The 18,645-nt window shown below is 36.0% G+C and overlaps 1 protein-coding gene across 3 annotated transcripts in view; it reads left to right on the top strand.

The window, feature by feature from the left end:
• The window catches only part of nol4lb (nucleolar protein 4-like b), a 97,708-nt gene that overhangs the window by 40,078 nt on the left and 38,985 nt on the right, over positions 1 to 18,645 (top strand). For all 3 annotated transcript variants that reach the window (XM_058764130.1, XM_058764128.1, XM_058764129.1), the window contains one exon: positions 7,310 to 7,457. In XM_058764130.1, coding sequence (XP_058620113.1) covers positions 7,310 to 7,457 — 148 coding nt within the window. The remainder of the gene's footprint in view (positions 1 to 7,309; positions 7,458 to 18,645) is intronic.

Below are 18,645 nucleotides of genomic sequence, written 5' to 3'. Positions count from 1 at the left end.
TTGCATCTTTCCCAAAAAGACTCATGGCTGTATTAGATCAAAAGGGTGCTTCTACTAAATACTGAGCAAAGGGTCTGAATACTTAGGACCATGTGATATTTCAGTTTTTCTTTTTTAATAAATCTGCAAAAATGTCAACAATTCTGTGTTTTTCTGTCAATATGGGGTGCTGTGTGTACATTGAGGAAAAAAATGGAACTTAAATGATTTTAGCAAAAGGCTGCAATATAACAAGGGGTGAAAAATTTAAGGGGGTCTGAATACTTTCCGTACCCACTGTGTGTGTGTGTATATATATATATATATATATATATATATATATATATATATATATATATCTCATTAGTAATTTTCTTATTTATTGTTATGAACTGAAAGCTTATTCATACAGAGAGAGCTGACATTGACAAAACATCATATTATTTACACTATATACAACATACTATATTACATTGTGCAAAATGTTACTATATTTCTTTTTATAATGGGTTTATGTGAAGATAGATTTAACTTGTTTTAAGTTCAGTTGAATGTTATATTATTTTTATGTTCAGTAACAGTTTAGTTTTACAAATTTTACTGTAATGTTAAATTGGTATCTGTGATCCTTGCATATTACTTAGTAAAAGATTTATATAAATATTTAAACATTAAATATCTATTGATTTATATATTAAATATTTAAAATATAACTTCTTAATTTTGATTGTACATTAATTTGGAGATTAAATATGAAAATATATTGATTACAAATTTTATTTATTTTAATTATAGAAAAATGAGTGATGAATGATTTATTTTTAATTGATTGACAGCATTAATTTCAATATTAAATTATAAAAGAAAATAGAAATATTAGTTTAAAAAGTAAATAAAAACATTAAATATTATTTATTTGATTAAGGAAATGTAACAGTGCACAAATCATGTGGTTATCTTGTGTCTTTATTTTAAGCTTGACAGTCCCAGCCCTCATTCACTGTCATTGAGTGTCCAGATATTCTTTTTGTGTTCCACACAACAAAGGAAGTGATTTTACCAAACAACATGATTTAAACATTGAAGAAATGACACACTTCACCTTTAAAGCTAGTGCAGACTGATAGATGAGTGATGTGTCAGAGAGACGGTCTTGTGTCTTTACTCCTTTTGGCTTTTGTTCGGGGCCGTGTGTAGAATAATGGGCAGGGGTGGGAACCGAGCGTGCAGATTTGGTTTCGCTGCTCTTCAGAGAGGGAAAGGGGGCATCGGCAGGCAGAAATAGCTCCCCTCCCCTCGCCTCTGGATCAATGAAGGTCCAGTCAGAATCATTGATCATAGCCCGTCTTCATGTAACAGAATGCTTTATGTTTTTTAGCCTGTGGCTGACACTGGGGTGTAATATCACAAACAGACACTGATATCAAACTGTCTGTTTGTCCTTCCAGTGATTCGATCACATCCACACACACACACCTTTTCAAAATCTAGCCTTTCCTTCATAGTGTGCTTCGGATGAGCGCTCACCAAGTGTATTTTTGCATGATTATGTATGTATACCATGTGTGTCAGTGCTGGTATTTTCCCTTCTCATGGACGGTTTTCCTGCTCGATCAATATTCTGCAGTAGAAGCTCATGGTCTGCAAGATGGTAATCCTCATTGGACCTCACAATGTGTGTTTTTGTGTGTGTTTGAGGGCAAATGGATCTCTGTATAAGCGTGCAGGCTTGCATGCTTTAGTAGAGTAACGGCACTCTTATCAATACACTCACCTTTCTGTGTTGAAATGATACAGTGTGCTTCCTTAGGAAGCTATTGATTCCAGCGGACAGAGAGAAAGCGGTCAAAGACAGAAAGCTCATGTAACGTGCTCAGACATCTGTTAGATGTGAGAAATAAAGGCTTTGATGTGACGGACAGCTGGCAGTGTTCCTTCTAGGGCCCAGATAGATACTCTGGATGTGTGAGAATTTGGCTCCTCAACTCTGAATGTGCCATTATGATTTGAGAGAACAATTCCTGTTGCTACTGTACCATAATGTGACATAGCATTTGAAAAATATTTTGCTGCGGTAATATATAAGTATATAAGTAGAGTAAAAAATTATATTCAGTTAGAAAACATGTCAGATGTGAGTTGAATTTATGGTGATTTGATGGTGGAAAGTGGTTCTTTTCATTCCAAGTTACTGTTCTTTTTTTTGATTAAAACATTAAAAGAAAAAACTTAAATAGCATGCACTTATGAAACTTTCAAGTCAGAGATTTGTAGAAAAGAAATTAAAAAGGAGAAAAAGTAAAAGGGATAAAACTGAATTATTATTATTGTTATTATTATAAGACAAGAAGATTGTGTCTAGACTACAACAGTATGTTTTTTTAGATTTGTCATTTTAATTTTTATTATTATTATTATTATTGTTACTATTATTATTTTAGAACACACCTAAATCCAGACCCAAAAAAGTATGTGTTCGCTTTAATAAAAAAAAAATAAATAAAAAAGATAAACATTTCTTTTTAGAGCCAATGTACATTTCTCTCCAGACTAAAAATGTGTATGTTTTTTTTTTCTTATCTAAATCAGTTTTAGTATTGCAGATCTTGATCAGTTTCCATGGCAGCACATGTATATATGTTTAGCATTCCGCCTTTTATTTATTTATTTATTTTTAAGTCTTTAAATTTATTTCTTTTTGCATTTGTAGCCATGTCGCTGTCCTTGCCTTGCTAAACATGGGTAGAGATTGAAGATGGAAAAAAGGAGGGGAACTAATTGCAGATTGAATTTGACGAGACACAGAAAACCATCACTCGTTCCAGCCATACATGCAAAACAATCACATAATCAATCATTTATGCTCAAGAAAAGCCATGACCGTCTCACTTTTTTGTTGATGCTACATTCACTTTTTCCCTTTGCTGAATGATTCAGTGTAGAAAAAGCACTGTGAAAAGTCCAAACCCAGTTATATTAATATTAAAGGCATTTTGTGAGAGTTTCATTGATTTTTTTTTTTTTTTTTTAATTTATTTTTTACAGTGTCTAAAAACTGTTTATCAGGTTAATTGTTTTGGACTTGCCAACATAAACCCAAGGGTTACATTTCCACAGCATTAAGCTTCTCACAAGGACACCAGCAGCCGGTTTGCCCATATGAGAAGGAAACGTTAAAGAGTCAGTTAAGAAGGGTTGGCTTTCTAACTGGATTAGCTTTAAATGGCACTGATACCAAAAAACAGACTAGAAGATCCTCAGTGCAGGCAGAAGGGGCCAATCTCCTTACAGAAGCCTTTTTACAAGCTCAGGAAAGCAAATGTTGCCCCAGCATTCTCATGCATGCTTGAAACTGTCTCAGAGAAAGACATTCATTTGTATTCATATTTTAGTGCCTCTGTGCTTGACAAAACAGCACGGCGTGCCTCTGGAGGTAGGCATCAATCATTGAAGGTACATTAGGCGTGTGCGCATGTGTATTTACATGAGGAACCCATATATTAATATGCTATCTGTTTTTTTTTCTCCCAAGACCATTCTGTGAACTTCAGACCTAAAGGCAGAAGAATGCCCAGGTAGTCCGACTCCCCTCGGCTCGCTATTTAAAATAGACTTGCTCCTGAAGTTAATGATTTTTTAAAGACTTTACCCCCTTCACGTCTTAATTTAGACAATTTACAGCTCGGTATACAGCAGGGTGGCTAACAAGCTAACCTCACTAATAAAGTCACTCTACAAATGTCCGCACTCCTGGTCGTGCAAACGTAAATCAGTTAAAGCGGTAAAAGGCTCCTTTCATTCTCACCCACCCAAAAGCGTATTACTATGAAAGCAAAGTTAATCAACTAAATGAAAACGCAAGACAGGACAAAGGTAACGCCCAGCCCCGGCTGAGAAAAGAGCGTCTCCCAAGGACGTCTGCTCTTTGTGTTTTGTGAACGCACACACAGCTCTCAGACAAAAGAAACCCTGAAACACACATGCACAGCCCACAGAGCCACTCAGACCCTCTGCAAAAGAAAGAAACCAGGTGATTGGACTCGTTTCTATCTGTTATTCTCATTAAAGACACGGAGAAGCTGGGATGTTTCGTGAAGGGGGAAAATGCCAGGCTGTCCCTGCTCTCTTTATCTGCATAGGCAGCAGTTTGTCAGAGCGAGAGAGAGAGAGAGTGGAATGTCACCTGCATGCAGATGAGAGGAGACCGTAAGCGTGATCATTAATAAACAATAAAAACTAATAAAAACCATCAGAATTGAGCCGTAGGGGTGCTGCGAGATGGAGTCCGAGAGATTTGCCCACTGATGACCTGCATTGTTCTAAATTGGATTAGCTGTGCGGCGCTGATCGCGGGCTTGAAGCGGTTAAATGCGATTTTATAAGATTATAATTGAAAAGGAGTTAAATGTCAGATTAATAGAGGCTCCTATTTGATGTCCTATTGGAAAATGATTAAGGAGTTGCTGGATTGTCAGTTCTGTGACTTCAGCTTGGGAATGAAAATGCGGCAGACTACATTACGCAGGTTTTGGGGGGTGGGACGGGTGTGTGGCCGCTTTAAGTGTGATCCTCTTTGTTGTTGGTTTGAGCTACAGCGCGTTTCCTCGTGACCTTAAAAGGCTGTATTTGACCCCTCCCTCTGCTGCCTGTTCCTATCAGCTGACCCTGCTGACATCTGCTGACCCCTGGGCATCGTTCTTGATCTCTGGGGGCTTATTTATAAACAAACATGTATCCGATTGCTGTATTTGTAGAATGTATTATTAAAACGTTGATTAATAAAGTCTCTGTTGGGCTCAACAGTAAGGATGACCTGTTGGCCCAGAGTCAGTGCGAGAGAGTTTCAGGCAAGTCAACAACACTAACAACCACTTGAAAAAGAACAATCACTTGCCCTTTCGGGCCAGTGCTGCTCTGACACTGAAAATCATTTGTTCATCTTGCATGTCCATTTTTATGCCTTAAAAGTTTAAATTTGCTTTTCTGTGATGCAAATTCTGCTGATTTGTCAAAGATACTGGTATATGGTTAACTTATGAAAGTCTTGAAAGCAGCAATAAAAATGCTTTGAATATTACCAATCAGTAAAATCTCATGTTACCATTTTCCAAATGTCCGATTTTATGAAGCTGTGGCTATAACATGTTGCAAATGTATATTTGGTAAAGATAATTTAAAAAAATCAATAAATAAATAATTATATATTTAAAAAAAATTAAAAAAAAATTTTTTGGAAGAAAAAAAGCTTTAATATACATTGCTATAATTGTACAAAAAGAAAGATGTCCCTTTTGCGCAGCAAAAGTCTGAATTAATTTGATCAAAAATACAGTAAATATAGTAATATTGTGAAATAAAAAAAAAAAGTGAAATTTGTTTTAATAGCTTAATGTAATTTGTTCCTGATGTCAAAGCTGATTTTTTTTTATTAGCCATTACTTCAGTCTTCAGTATCACATGATCCTTTAGAAATCATTCTTATATGCTAATTTGGAAACCATGATAATTTTTTTTCAGGATTTTTTTTTAATAGAAAGTGAAAAAAACAGCATTTATCTTAAAATAAAATCTTTTGGAACACAATAATTGTTTTTGCAGTCACTTTTGATCATATTGCTGTCAGAATAAATGTACTAAATGTAATAAATTTTGTTAAAAAAATTCTATTGACCTCAAACTTTTTACCCCAAAACAGGTAGTTTTGTCTCAAACTCACCTTTGCACATTAGACTGGCACAGAAGAACAGCTAAAACTCCTTTAAGGGAGCAGCGGGGCGGAAGACTTTGTCCCATCAATAATGCACTGTCAAATTTGCATGTAAAGCGCCTTAACTAACCAGAGCTGGCGCTGGGCTGGTGGTGGGAGGTATTGTGTGACTGGCAGCTCTGGGGGGAATGCTTCTGTTTAAACAGAGGTCGTGCCGTGTGGCAGGGTGGCAGGGTATCCCTTCAACAACAGGCATGAGCAGATGGGTCCTCACCCGCTGTCCCTGGGGCGGCTTTTACTTTCGCCTGTCTAATAAATCATCCTCTTCCATCCAGCACATTATGCACAGGTATTTCATTGCTTTACAAACACCAGCACAGTATGTACAGCCAATCGAGCCAGTTTGAGATGCTCATGTTGATAATGAACACATGTTCCAGACTGTAACTACCGAACAGAACCACTTGAGCTCTTGAGATTATTTAGAGACATTCATTTGCGGATATAGGTTGTTATGTGATTAAAATGGGATGATGGCTGTCCTCCAGAGGTGGAAGGGCTCGGCAGGATACCATCAAACTGAACAAGTTTCTGAAATTGAGGAGCAATTTAATAAGTCAAGGGAACAAATTAAGTTTAATAGCCATCATTACATAGTCATTATTTTTGCAATAATACATTTGTGTCATTTAAGGCAATTTCTTTTTCTTTTCCTATTTGGAAAATAAATTCTGAATAGGACAAGTTTAGCCTTGTTCTCTCTGAAATATTCGTTTGACATTTTTTTGCTATGAATTATCCATACCATTAACATTACAAATGTATTTGAAGTGTCATCCAAACAATGAGTTTTTTTTTTTTTTAGTTTTAGTTTTTTTTTATACCTCAAAAATTTTCTTCATTTGAACAACCTTTCATAACCTTGCTTTTTACTTTTAATTCATGTCCATGATTGGAATACTGTGAATACTGTTCATGACCGTAGTTCAAGGTCTGCTTCTAGAATATCATTTCATTTGAGATGCATACCTTGGAAAATGTTTATCAGCAGCAGGTAAATCATGTATTTATGTAACCTTATATACAACAGTGCAAACCATTATTCACACATGCGAATCAAATATTAGATGATACATATTTCTTTAATTACAAAATGATTCACTTTCATTGATGAATTTTCATAGCAGTCACAAAGGCAAAAAAAAAATGTAATGCCTTAATTGAATCAGGTTTTAGAGCAGTCAGAATGTGAATTTTTCAGTAATAAATCATGTTTATTTTGATCATGTTTATACTGTCAGTAGAATAGATATACTGAAGTTGTATACTATACTTTCTTTTTTAACACTTCTGCACTGTGCTTTGGGGCCCAGTTGTAATTTTGGTGGTCTCGGTGGTCCCGCTGCGCCTGTGTGTGTGTGTGTATGAGTGATGCTGTCACTCAGCAGGGGGTGACTGCTCTCTCTGACAGTCCTCCTCATGGGCCTGTTTGCCTGCCAACATCACGGCCCAATCTGAGTTTCACATCTATTCTAGTTTTGCGCACACGCACAGACGTGGCGCCGATATGAGCAATCCTGCCTCAGCTGTCGAACTGACATCTCTCTGGCTCTCTCTCTTCAGGATGACTGTTCAGTGAGTAGTGAGGAGTTTGATATGAGTGACCCCACATGGATATCAGCTGAACGTCACGCCGCACTGTCTGACCTGAACCACCCCTCCAGCGGAGATAGGATGCACAGCCCGCAAAACACACACAAGGAAGAAGACGGTAAGAGACACTGTATGCTCATCTGCATCTTATTAGAGGGTTTGAACCCTGTGATTACTCTAGAGTCTCAAATGAAATGCATGTGTGCTTGTTTTCAGCACAAGAAGTCATTTCCTTGATCAGTATTTTTCTCTTGTTTTCCAGTAATCAAATCTAAACATCATTATGCAGTTTTCCTTCACCACTAAATGCAAGATGTTTTACTAAAATTCATAGGAAAATAAATAAAAGGAATATTTGTCATTTATAAAAACATAAATCTAGTTATAATTTATTGAAGTGTTTTATATATAAAAATAGCAAAATGAAAAATACTGTGACAAACATTAAAAAGAAAAAAGTTATATTTCTATTGATATTTATATAGCTTTATACACTACCGTTCAAAAGTTTGGGGTCAGTATTTTTTGAAAGTTGTCTTATGCTCATCAAGGCTGCATTTATTTTATTTTATTTTATTTTATTTTATTTTATTTTATTTTATTTTATTTTATTTTATTTTATTTTATTTTATTTTATTTTATTTTATTTTATTTTATTTTATTTTATTTTATATTTTATTTTATATTTTATTTTATATTTTATTTTATATTTTATTTTATTTTATTTTATTTTATTTTATTTTATTTTATTTTATTTTATTTTATTTTATTTTATTTTATTTTATTTTATTTTATTTTATTTTATTTTATTTTATTTTATTTTATTTTATTTTATTTTATTTTATTTTATTATTTTATTTTATTTTATTTTATTTTATTTTATTAATAATGATGTAAAACAGTAATATTGTGAAATATTATTGCAAATTAAAATGACTGTTTTCTATTTGAATATATTTTAAAGTATAATTTATTCCTGTGATGGCAAAGCTGAATTTTCAGCATCATTACTTCAGTCTTCAGTGTCACATGATCCTTCAAAAATATAATAAAATGAACTACAAAAAAAAACAATACAATAAAATGATGATTTGGAGCTCAAGAAACATATTGTATTATCAATGTTAAAAACAGTTGAGCTGCTAAATATTTTTGTGGAAGCCGTGATACTTTCTTCATGATCCTTTGATGAATAGAACTGAAAAAGAACTGAAATAGAAATCTTTTGTCTTTACTTTAATGTCACTTTTGATAAAATGTAATGCATTCCTTCTGAACGCGCAAGGAAATTTCTTTTAAAAAATCATACTGATCCCAAATTTTTTGAAAGAAAATTTAAAATGAAAAATAATAACTTGTAACTTTATATAGAAAATATACTTGAATTGAGATAAGTATGAAAACAAGGCAAAAATACTGATAGGTTTATGGCAGTGGTGTTGAGAATGAGTGAGTGTGTAAGTAAGTAGATGAACTATGTTCTTTTACACACACGTTTTTTTTGAGAGCGGTGGAATGGCCAGAATGAGGTGAGAAAAGATGTAGGTATCGATTGTGATCGAGTGGCCTCCTCCCTGCAGCTTTCAAGGAAAGAGAAGGATCTGGACAAAGAGAAAAATGTATAGACGGATGAAGATGAGATAAGGAGGAAAAGAGCGATGGAAAAAGAGCTCTAAAGATATAAGGTGGTGTGAATGTGTTTTTAGATGGTTAAAGGAAATCATTTGCTCTAAATAAATAATTTCAGCTAAATAAACCATTATTTAGAAGAAAATTGTTTATTCATCATCATTTACTCACATTCATATCACTATTCTCTTCCATGGTCTTTATTTTTCCATGCAGTTACAATGAATGGGGACAGAGGCTTTATTATTGACTGAAAATACATCTGATAAAGCTGTCCATGGCACGTTAATGAGAGAAGTAGTGATGTCTGTTGGATTCATGAACATTTGTTGCTTCACAAAACCATTCTGGATGATTCATTTGTAAATATCAGGCTGATCCAATTCTAAAGTTTTTGACTCAAAGACTTAATTTGGTGGTTTTATCAGTGAACTACTTTAAAAGTATGGTCTGTTTCTCACCCAGAGTTATCGTATGACTTCAGAAGAGTCATGTGAGACATATGAACTTCCTTAAGAGGCCTTTGCTCATTTCTTTGAAGCGCGAAAGCTCGCAATTGAGCCTGAATAACTGAAGAATAACAATTTTGAATGAGCTGCAGGGAGGTCAGAGCAAGCTTCTCCAGGACTTTAAAGTCAGTAGTTCCTTGCTGCGTTGTCCAGCAGCTTCTCTGTCTGTGGGTGACATTAGCAACCCAGAGAGCTCTGCATTTAGATAATTATGATAAAGCGGAGAGTGTTTTTTCCCTTCCTCCCTCTCTCTTCATCTATGGTAGAAGTATAGCTGGAATCTTTCTGTATTGAAGGCAATCTGAAATCTTCAATACAGAAAGCTGCTTTTGAAAAACATGCATGCAGTTTTCTTTTCAGATGCTTTTAATAAATATATATGCTGTATACAGATGTGGACACACACCCACAGATGCAAACACTCAGTAAAGAAAATGAGCTACTGAATCGCAGACTCAACCGTGTCCCATATGGTGACTACTATCCCAGCACCCACCTTTTCTTGCTCCTTCAGCCATGACAAGTGAAGGATGTGTTCACAGAGGATCAATGAATTCCTATCAGAAATACATTGGTTTGAAATGGGATTTGACCTACCCTGTATTTTGCAGTAGAATAATGCTGTAGTTCTTAAAGGGATAGTTCACCCAAAAAAAAAAAAAAAATCATTTACATCATTGTGTTGTTACAAAAATGCAGGACTTACTTTCTTCTGTGGAACACAAAAAGAAAATATGTTGAAGAATGTTTTGGCCCAGTTGACTTTCATTATATAGACATTTTTCAAAAAATCTTTTGTGTTCTGCAGAAGAAAGAAGGTTATGCAGGTTTGGAATGGCAATTCAATGGCATTGTGATTGTTCAGTAAACTATAATAGATAAAGTATGCAGCAATTTTTTATTTTTATTTTTTTTTATGTGCAGTTTTTTTTATTTGTATAGCGCTTTTCCCACACATTGGTATGTTCAGTTTCACGTTCAATAAATTAGTTTAGGCTTGGTTTTTACAATAAATGCTGTTTACAATGAATGCCACTGTAATTGTTTTTAATCCCTGTTCTTTTCTGAATACCATTAAATTTAAAGGAATCGGAGTGAGGAGAAATAAAATACATAATTTATATATTTTAAAACCACTCCATAATCGATTAAAAAATCTGTTAAATTTTTTGAGAGTGTAAAATACTGTATTGCGTCTTGCAACAGCCTTGTTTCAAACTCTAAGGATCTCCATGATTTTAAACTACACCATGATGTCCACAAACTGCATAAATGTAAAACTTTAGGCCAGGCGTAGGCACAGAACTCTCTGAGGGCCATCAGCTGAGAAAGACCCCCTCAACCTCTTTATCAGCAGGACTCTGACAAGAATGTATAGAGATGATGATGATGATGATGGAGGAAGGTAGATGGAAAAAGAGATAAAAGAGTAAAAAGAGGTCAGGTAATCAAGACGGCTCTCTCTGACTGATTAGAGTTGCTCTTGAAAGTGAAATGTTCGGCCACAAAGAACAACCTTCGTCACCTCAAAGTGATTTCAGATTGATTGAGGAGACACGGCCAAATGTGATCTTATGCATTTGCAGAAAGTTTGTTCTAGGAGGTAACTATGTATTAGGTGTAGTCGTCTCTCTCTCTTTTTTTTCTCTTTGTACTAGTTTGACCTCTTGTAAAAGTTAATCAGTGTCTAAATGCACAATTACTCCTGCTGCTAATCTCAACCCATCTTGGCGGTGTACATGTAGTTTGTGAAGGGTAAGTTTCCCATTTTACATTCAGATGTTACGTCTACTAGCTAGAAGAAGACTTTACTCGGTATGTTCATACAGAAAATGTCATAATCTGCAGGTGAAACAGCTTCCTGACTACCTGAGTGTGTATAGGTGTTTCATGTCTGGTTTGTGTGTGATCAGGGATATGAAGTGTCAGTCTTGACACTGTGGCCGTGACCTCGGTGCCATGACCTCCCAGTGCAAGAGCCCGAGGCCAGACAGGAAAAAGAGAGGAAGAGAAGACAGTCAGGGGGATGGTTGAAGTGTACATTGGGAACTGCAGGATAGAGAGAATTTACTTAACACCTCAGTATGAGGGGAAAACACACATGTAGTGCTAAACATGCTGCTTTAGATAATGGAGCTCAGCGCAATGGAGCCATGTTCTCCGAACAGATGCTGTCAAGGTCACGGTCTGCCCCAAAGCACTGCGCTACCCCTGTACATCACTGCAACCTGTGATTGGCCTGGAAAGGTTCATCAGATCCCTGCTGTGGTGCATAATAAAGCTGAGCCACTGCATTAGACCTGCGCTTTACTACTGCGTTAAAGCCCTGCAGCGGTGAATTATGTGCCTTTACCAGTATTTAATAAATGTGAACAAGTGATTCATATCCTTACCTAGCTAGTGTGCATTAAAAAGGCATTATTAGTCAGAGCCATTGCCTCTTGTTTAGTGCAAATGCAGCAGACATGGTCATGTGGGAAATGCAAGTTCAATTTAGCTTGCATTTTGTCTTGATCTCGAAAAGAAAAAAGAAAATATCCAGATCATTTCACCTCAAATTTTTTTATTTGATTTTTTTAAAATTTATTTTATTTGTTTTAGTTTAAAAATGTATAAAATATAAGTATTATTTTAAATGTATTGATTTATTATTTTCAGAACAGTTCAGACTCCAAATTGTCATTATTCCGAATAGTGATTTTCTTTATTGTAATACTTTTTTTTTTTTTTCAGTAAAATGACCATAATGCAATATACTATTTTTATACTATTTTATACTGTTTATATACTATTTAAAGGCAGGCAGGATGTAAAAAAAAAAAAAAGAAAAAGATTCTCAATGTATTTGGAGAGAGAAAGAGAGAGCTTTGATATAACCCGAACGGGAAAAGTGCTTAATTGTCATGAAAATATTGTTATTAATTTTTTTTTTTTAACAAAATGTAATTTCTTATTTTTTTAAACTTTAAAATTGGGGTGAAACATGACTATAATAAGCTTTGTTTAGTTCATGCATTCCCCGTCTCATTTACTAAAAAGTGACAAAAATGAAAAATCCTTAATCTCTACATTAATGCCTTTTTGTGTATTTTAATGCATAATCAGGTCATAGTGCACCTTTGCGTGTAGTGACAGGTTTCTTGGATGCCATCAGAGGATATGGTCATAAGCTGAAGCTCAGGAGAGCTAAAGCTTAAGTGATTCAGACCTGCTATTAGAGCGCCGATGGATTTGAATGACCTTTGTCATTACATGGGTGGATTTGTTTCAGCCCTAGTGGCAAAGTAACCCAAAGGACAAACGCAACCACAGCCCAGAGCCTGTGCCGAGTGTGTGTAGTAGGGAAAGTAGGCCATGTGAAAATGACAGTGTGACTTTGACAGTGTGGCTTTCCCTCTGGAGGCTAGTGATAGAGGTCAAGTGTAAAAATAAATAATTAGATAAGCGTGTGAAGCTCCTACTTTTATTTAATGCTCAGCAAAAGGTGTGATTTATCCTGGGGGCTTTTAGACATGGATATCACAATATTGCACTTGTAGCCAACGCTTAACCAGCACTCAGTGGCCCATGCTGAAGCTATCAGCTTCATTTTGAACTCAACTGTTTCTATCATTTGACCAATTTGTCAATGTGTGTATATTGCTGTTCAAACATTTGAGGTTTGCAAGAAATGTTTTAAAAATGTTTTTGAAAGCCTCACCCAGGCTGCATTTGTTTAATCAAAAATAGTCAAAAACAGTAATATTGTACAATATTATTACATTAAAAAACTCTTTTCTGTTTAAATTTATTTTAAAATAGTTTATTTCTGTAATGGCAAAGCCGAATTTTCAGCAGTCGCTACTAGAGGTCTTTATGGAGGACTGTTTAACATTGTGTGTAATAGCCTACCCGAGTCGATCGGAGAACACCGCACCCGCCAGTGATCAGTGTCAGTCAGCATGTGTGTGTTTTGTAACTTGCAGTTTGTAAAATTAGGATGAGAAAATTGTGAGCGGAAAATAAGGTGAAAGAAAAAAAAAAAACATGCGTTACCTCGAGCCGCCAGAAGCAGAGCGTGGGCGGAGTTAATGTAGTACTGCAAGCGGATGGTGATCATGGATTCTTTCGTGCCGATCGGGTGCAGTCAGGTCTGTATCTTCCCGGCTGGGTTCGGGTCCAACTTTCGAATAATGGTCGGGTCCGCTTCGGGTCTAGGTAGTACATTTAAGGCATTTCTCGGGTCTGCACGGGTTCGGGTCCCACTTTCAAATAAAATACGGGTCCGGGTCGGTTCGGTGCAGCACATTTATGGGTCTCTTTATGAATTTTTGGACCCGTGAAGACCTCTAGTCGCTACTCCTGTCTTTAGTGTTACATGATCCTTCAGAAATCAGTCTAATATATTGATTTGCAGCTCAAGAGATATAATTCTTATTATTCCCAATGTTTAAAACTGTTTAATATTTTGGTGAGAACCATGATACATTTTTTTCAGGAATCTTTGAAGTTCAAAAGAACACCTTTTATTTTAAATGGAAATCTTTGTAACATTGTAAATGTATTTATTGATACCTTTGATCAAATCAATGCATCCTTGCAGAATAAAAGTCTTAATTTCTTTAAAAAAAAACTTGCTTGCCACAAATCTTTGAATGGTTGTGAATATATAAATGAAAATATAAAAAATACATTATTATGGCTGCTAAAAATGGTTAGTTTGTAGTATTTAGAATTAGCTTCATTTAAAAACAATAAAAGTCTACAGAAGAAGTCTTAAGTTCCCATTTTGGTAGCTGAGTAAATGTGTGTGTGTGTGTGTGTGTGTGTGTGTGTACATGTGATAATTCCTCTGACTGCACTAGAATGCGTGTCAACAGGAGATGTAGAACTTCAGACACATGCTCTCACACATACAATACACACACATCGGCAGATCTGTCAGAGTTAAACGCTGCATCGCCCTTCTCTTTACCTCTTCTCTCTTAGACTAACCTCCCTTCATCATCACAGCTCCTGTCACCTCTTCTCCTCTCCTCATCTCTCTTCTTTTCACACCAGTGCTCTCTGTGTTCACAGTATCTCTCTCCCCGTCCTTCAGACAGCAGACGTCTGTGATCTGCTCTGAACTGTCTCAGTGTTTACAGACAGACAGTTCAAAGATGCCCAACAACAACATCAGTAGCAGCAGGTACAGTCATCAAAAGCAGAACAAGTAGTTGATCCATGTTTTCCAGCCAGAAACCCTCTTACTGATGCTGGAATGGGAAATCTGAAGCCCTCCATCAGAGTTGAGTTCTTTGTGTTCGGTTGGTTCTGCGGTTCAGACCCAAAAGTGCAATCAATCCGAAAAGAGACTAGCTGGGTGAGGGGGTGGAATTGCTCTTAGGTTTGGACCAAGCAGTCCAATCGAGTGTGAAAACAGCCTCACAGTGCACCGTGTGTGACTCAGACAAGCAGCAGGCTGAAACATGACAGTGGACGCTTCACAAAAATAAGTGTTATGCTCATCTAGTTGCTTTGTGAGAGAAGCCGGTGATTATGTGCATGTGGGACTGAATTTCCAAAGAGCTCTTTTCTGAAGAGCCTAATGGTGACTGCACACTTTTTCAGTGGCCTTGGTTCTGGAAGGATTTTTGCCATTCATTTCCTCAGTAGGAGTTTTAAAAAGTACTTTAATAAAAGTTCTTCAATAAAGAATTGACTCCAACAAACCAGCTTTGACATAAACCGCAAACATAACTATTATAATATAAATAATTTGAATTGGCATTTATTTTTATATTTTCAGCTTTAGTTTAATATTGTTATGTGGTTTGTCACATTTTAGTACTTAAACCTAAACTTTTTCAGTTAGTTGCCTTGGCAACATTTATGATTTTTCTATAAAATATTTATATTTTATTTTATTTAATTTCAGATTTATTACTTAATTACTTTAAAACTTTTAGTTAACAATAACAACAATGGTAATGAAAATATTAAGATATATTCAAGAGTTCAGATATATTTCGAGAGGGAGATTAACTCAATTATGTCATCTGAAATTGTTCATCGGAAGTAGGCAATCATCTACATGGCAGGTTAAGCTCTCCCTGGGATTGCAGATGGTTCTTATAGCAATTTGGCTATTAAAACAATTCTTAAGAAAATGAAATGAAATGACTGGTCTACTCTGTTTCGAAATATTAGGCCTATACATTATCATTTAAAATCATTTTCTGAATACATTTTTTTTTAATCCAGAACCTTTGCTGCTTCTTATAAATAACTTTACCAGATGTTCTCCTCACTTTCACTGTCAACATGGCTATCACACGGTAGCATTCACACAATCATAGAATGACCTCCTCAAACCATAGTAAAGCAGCACTCTGTCTGTCAGCTGAGTTGACGGCAGTATGTGGCTGCGTTTGAATGACAGGCAGGAGAGGAGAAGGTTCATTAATGCTGTCAGGTCATTCTCTCTGGTTTCAGCAGGTCGCCGATTCTTATCTGATTCAACCGTCCAACCGGGCAGCTATGAACAGATATCCCACCCATACTGAAGAGTGCAGCTATTTCCATTAAACCAGCCTGTCAGTCTTACGACATACCATGTATATAGATTGGCAGACGTGAAGTCATTTGAAACAGACGCTCGTCCTCGTCTGCATCTGAGGATTGAAAAGATGACTGTGTCCCCCCAACATGAGCCTACAAGGCAATAAAGAGACTGTGTGGGAGAGACCAAGGGCGATAATCACATGATCACCTAATGGAAATGTTATTAAAAATGCAAGGCCATTAACATATGACATTTCCCAGTGTGTGTTCTATTTGATTATGAGTATGTTTGCCGAGTTAATCTAGAGGACCCAGAGCGAGATAGCGAGGCATGGAGGGGAGAAATAGGGAAGGAGCCAGCCGATTAAAATCTGAAGGCCTCTTCAGATGAATCATACAAAAGAAAGGGAGCATGAAGAACGGACCAGTGTTCTCCTCCCCCCCTTTTACGCACATGATCAGGCATCCCCCTCTCCCATAATGACTGCATGGGGTCAGCGACTGATAAAGATGCATTTGAAGATAAAAAGATCCCTCCCTTTCCCTGTCAAGATGAATATATACTCTTAAAAGAGTATAAATGTCCCCCTGGGATGGGTGTCAGACTATGCTCAGATTGCATGCTACCATACTACTCATACCATTTCAGCATGACGTAATATGCATTCTGTGTGGAGTATGTGAATTTTTAGTATGTGTAGAACACTAGAGTGACCTACTATTATACATTTTGCTAAAATATGCATTGTAGACACATCATACTGTGTGGACCCAACTTGACCTTTCAATTCCAGTTTGTTTTCCTTTCCTTTACTCATTTGAGTGGACTGCAAAATGATATTTTATTTTATCTATTTTTTATTTGAATTATTTATTTTTAATTTATTTTTTTTTTTAAATTGGATACTTAAAAAAAACAAACATTTTATGTAAGGTGATAATTGGACTCGCTGAAGTAAACGTAATGTAGCATACTGTTTTACAGTAGTATGTAGTATGCACATTACATGCTATTGTATAGTAGGCAATATCCACCTTATTTTTAACTTGAATGTGCAAGGCTTTCGGTGTCATTCGCTTCTTGCTATTTTAGCTACACACAAACAGTCTGTTATGCTGCTTTTTATTGGAGACTGTTATTTGTTTTCATATTTTTTCATTTATTATCATAATCATAAACATGCTGGTTTGTAAATAGCTGTTTATAGCACTTATTATTATTCTAGTTATTTACCAATAGCAGCTAAGGAAGAAAACAGCTTACTGTACTTCCACATTGCACAGTAAGGTGGATACAGATTATACTGAGGTGTTTGCAGTAGACAGTATGCTAGTATTTCAGTCTTGGCTTGTGTGTGCAGTGTGTATGTGTGTGTGTGTGTTGGGGTGCTCTACTGAAGGCCTCATTTGCTGCAATAGAGGACGCTTTCCACTGAGCCAAGGCCAGAGGTTGCTTAATTATTAACTGCCACCCCTCAACACCACCCTCAAATAACAAGGGTTTGAATTAATTATTACACTTATAGGTTTGTGCCTGTGACCGATGGCTAACAATGTGTTTTGTTTGCAGGAATGACAGCCTGCTGTGATTTTTAGCACTTGAGCGTGTTCGTTATCACTGAGCAATTAAATCGTAGACTCCCGATCATAAGGTTGCTTTACTTTTAATGAGTTATCTGTGTGCATGCTGTGGACTCCTGGATACAATCAGAGATGATGAGGTGGCGCACTTCACCACGCACAAAACGCACACCGCCTGTTCCAGCATGCTCCGTGTGAGGACTGTGTGAAAGAGTGTTTGTTTTATGGGGAGTGGGTAGGGTGCATTTCAGAGAAGACGTGTAAAGGTTGCTCCATAAATCTCCAAAACGCCCCTGAAATTTGGACCCGGTGCTATCAGCGCCTTCTGCTTTTACTGGAGGGTGAATAAAACACCTATTGGAGGAAGAAGATAAGATAAACTATTGTAAAAGGGGCACACTGCCGTGCCTGTTTGCTCTTCTAAATTTAAAGCAGGTGTGTTTGTGGCACCCAGTGACCTTGGTTCGATTGGTACTCTGCAGAAAAAGGGTGACAAACATGGGTGTGACCTTGAGAGATTGAGTAATGTAACCCTTGCCTTAAAGGAACAGTTCAATCAAAAATGAACATTTACTCCCCCGTCATGTAGCTGCAAACATGTTTGACTTTCTTTCTTCCATAGAACACAAAAGAAAAATTACAGAATGTTCAGACTATACTGCTGTTTTTAATCATGTCCAAAAAGGACAAAAAAGCACCATTTTAAAAAAAATTAACAAAAAAACAAATTGAACATTTCGCTTTCCGTTGGTCATGATTTAGCAATACTTGGCAGTTTCTGTAAGGCATTAGTTTGAATAATTTCTGACTTTTCCTATAATCTCTTTATTGGCACCTGTAAAAGAAAACCTGCCTAATAATTATTGATTAATGAGTATGTAAAGCATTTTTCACCTCCAGCCATTGTTAACAATTATATATATTTATATACAACTTATAAATGATTAAATAGAAAATTTATAGTAGTTATTAAGATTGATGTGGTTTGGAATTGGTCAAATGTGCTCGGAAATAAAATATGACCAGAATATCAACTTGCATAATAATTATGCACGTACTGTA

The sequence above is a fragment of the Onychostoma macrolepis genome, chromosome 23 (genome assembly GCF_012432095.1).
Source record: "Onychostoma macrolepis isolate SWU-2019 chromosome 23, ASM1243209v1, whole genome shotgun sequence".
Classification (NCBI taxonomy): Eukaryota; Metazoa; Chordata; class Actinopteri; order Cypriniformes; family Cyprinidae; genus Onychostoma; species Onychostoma macrolepis.
Note: the sequence above shows the minus strand (reverse complement) of the source record. Positions and strands in the feature narration are given on the sequence as shown.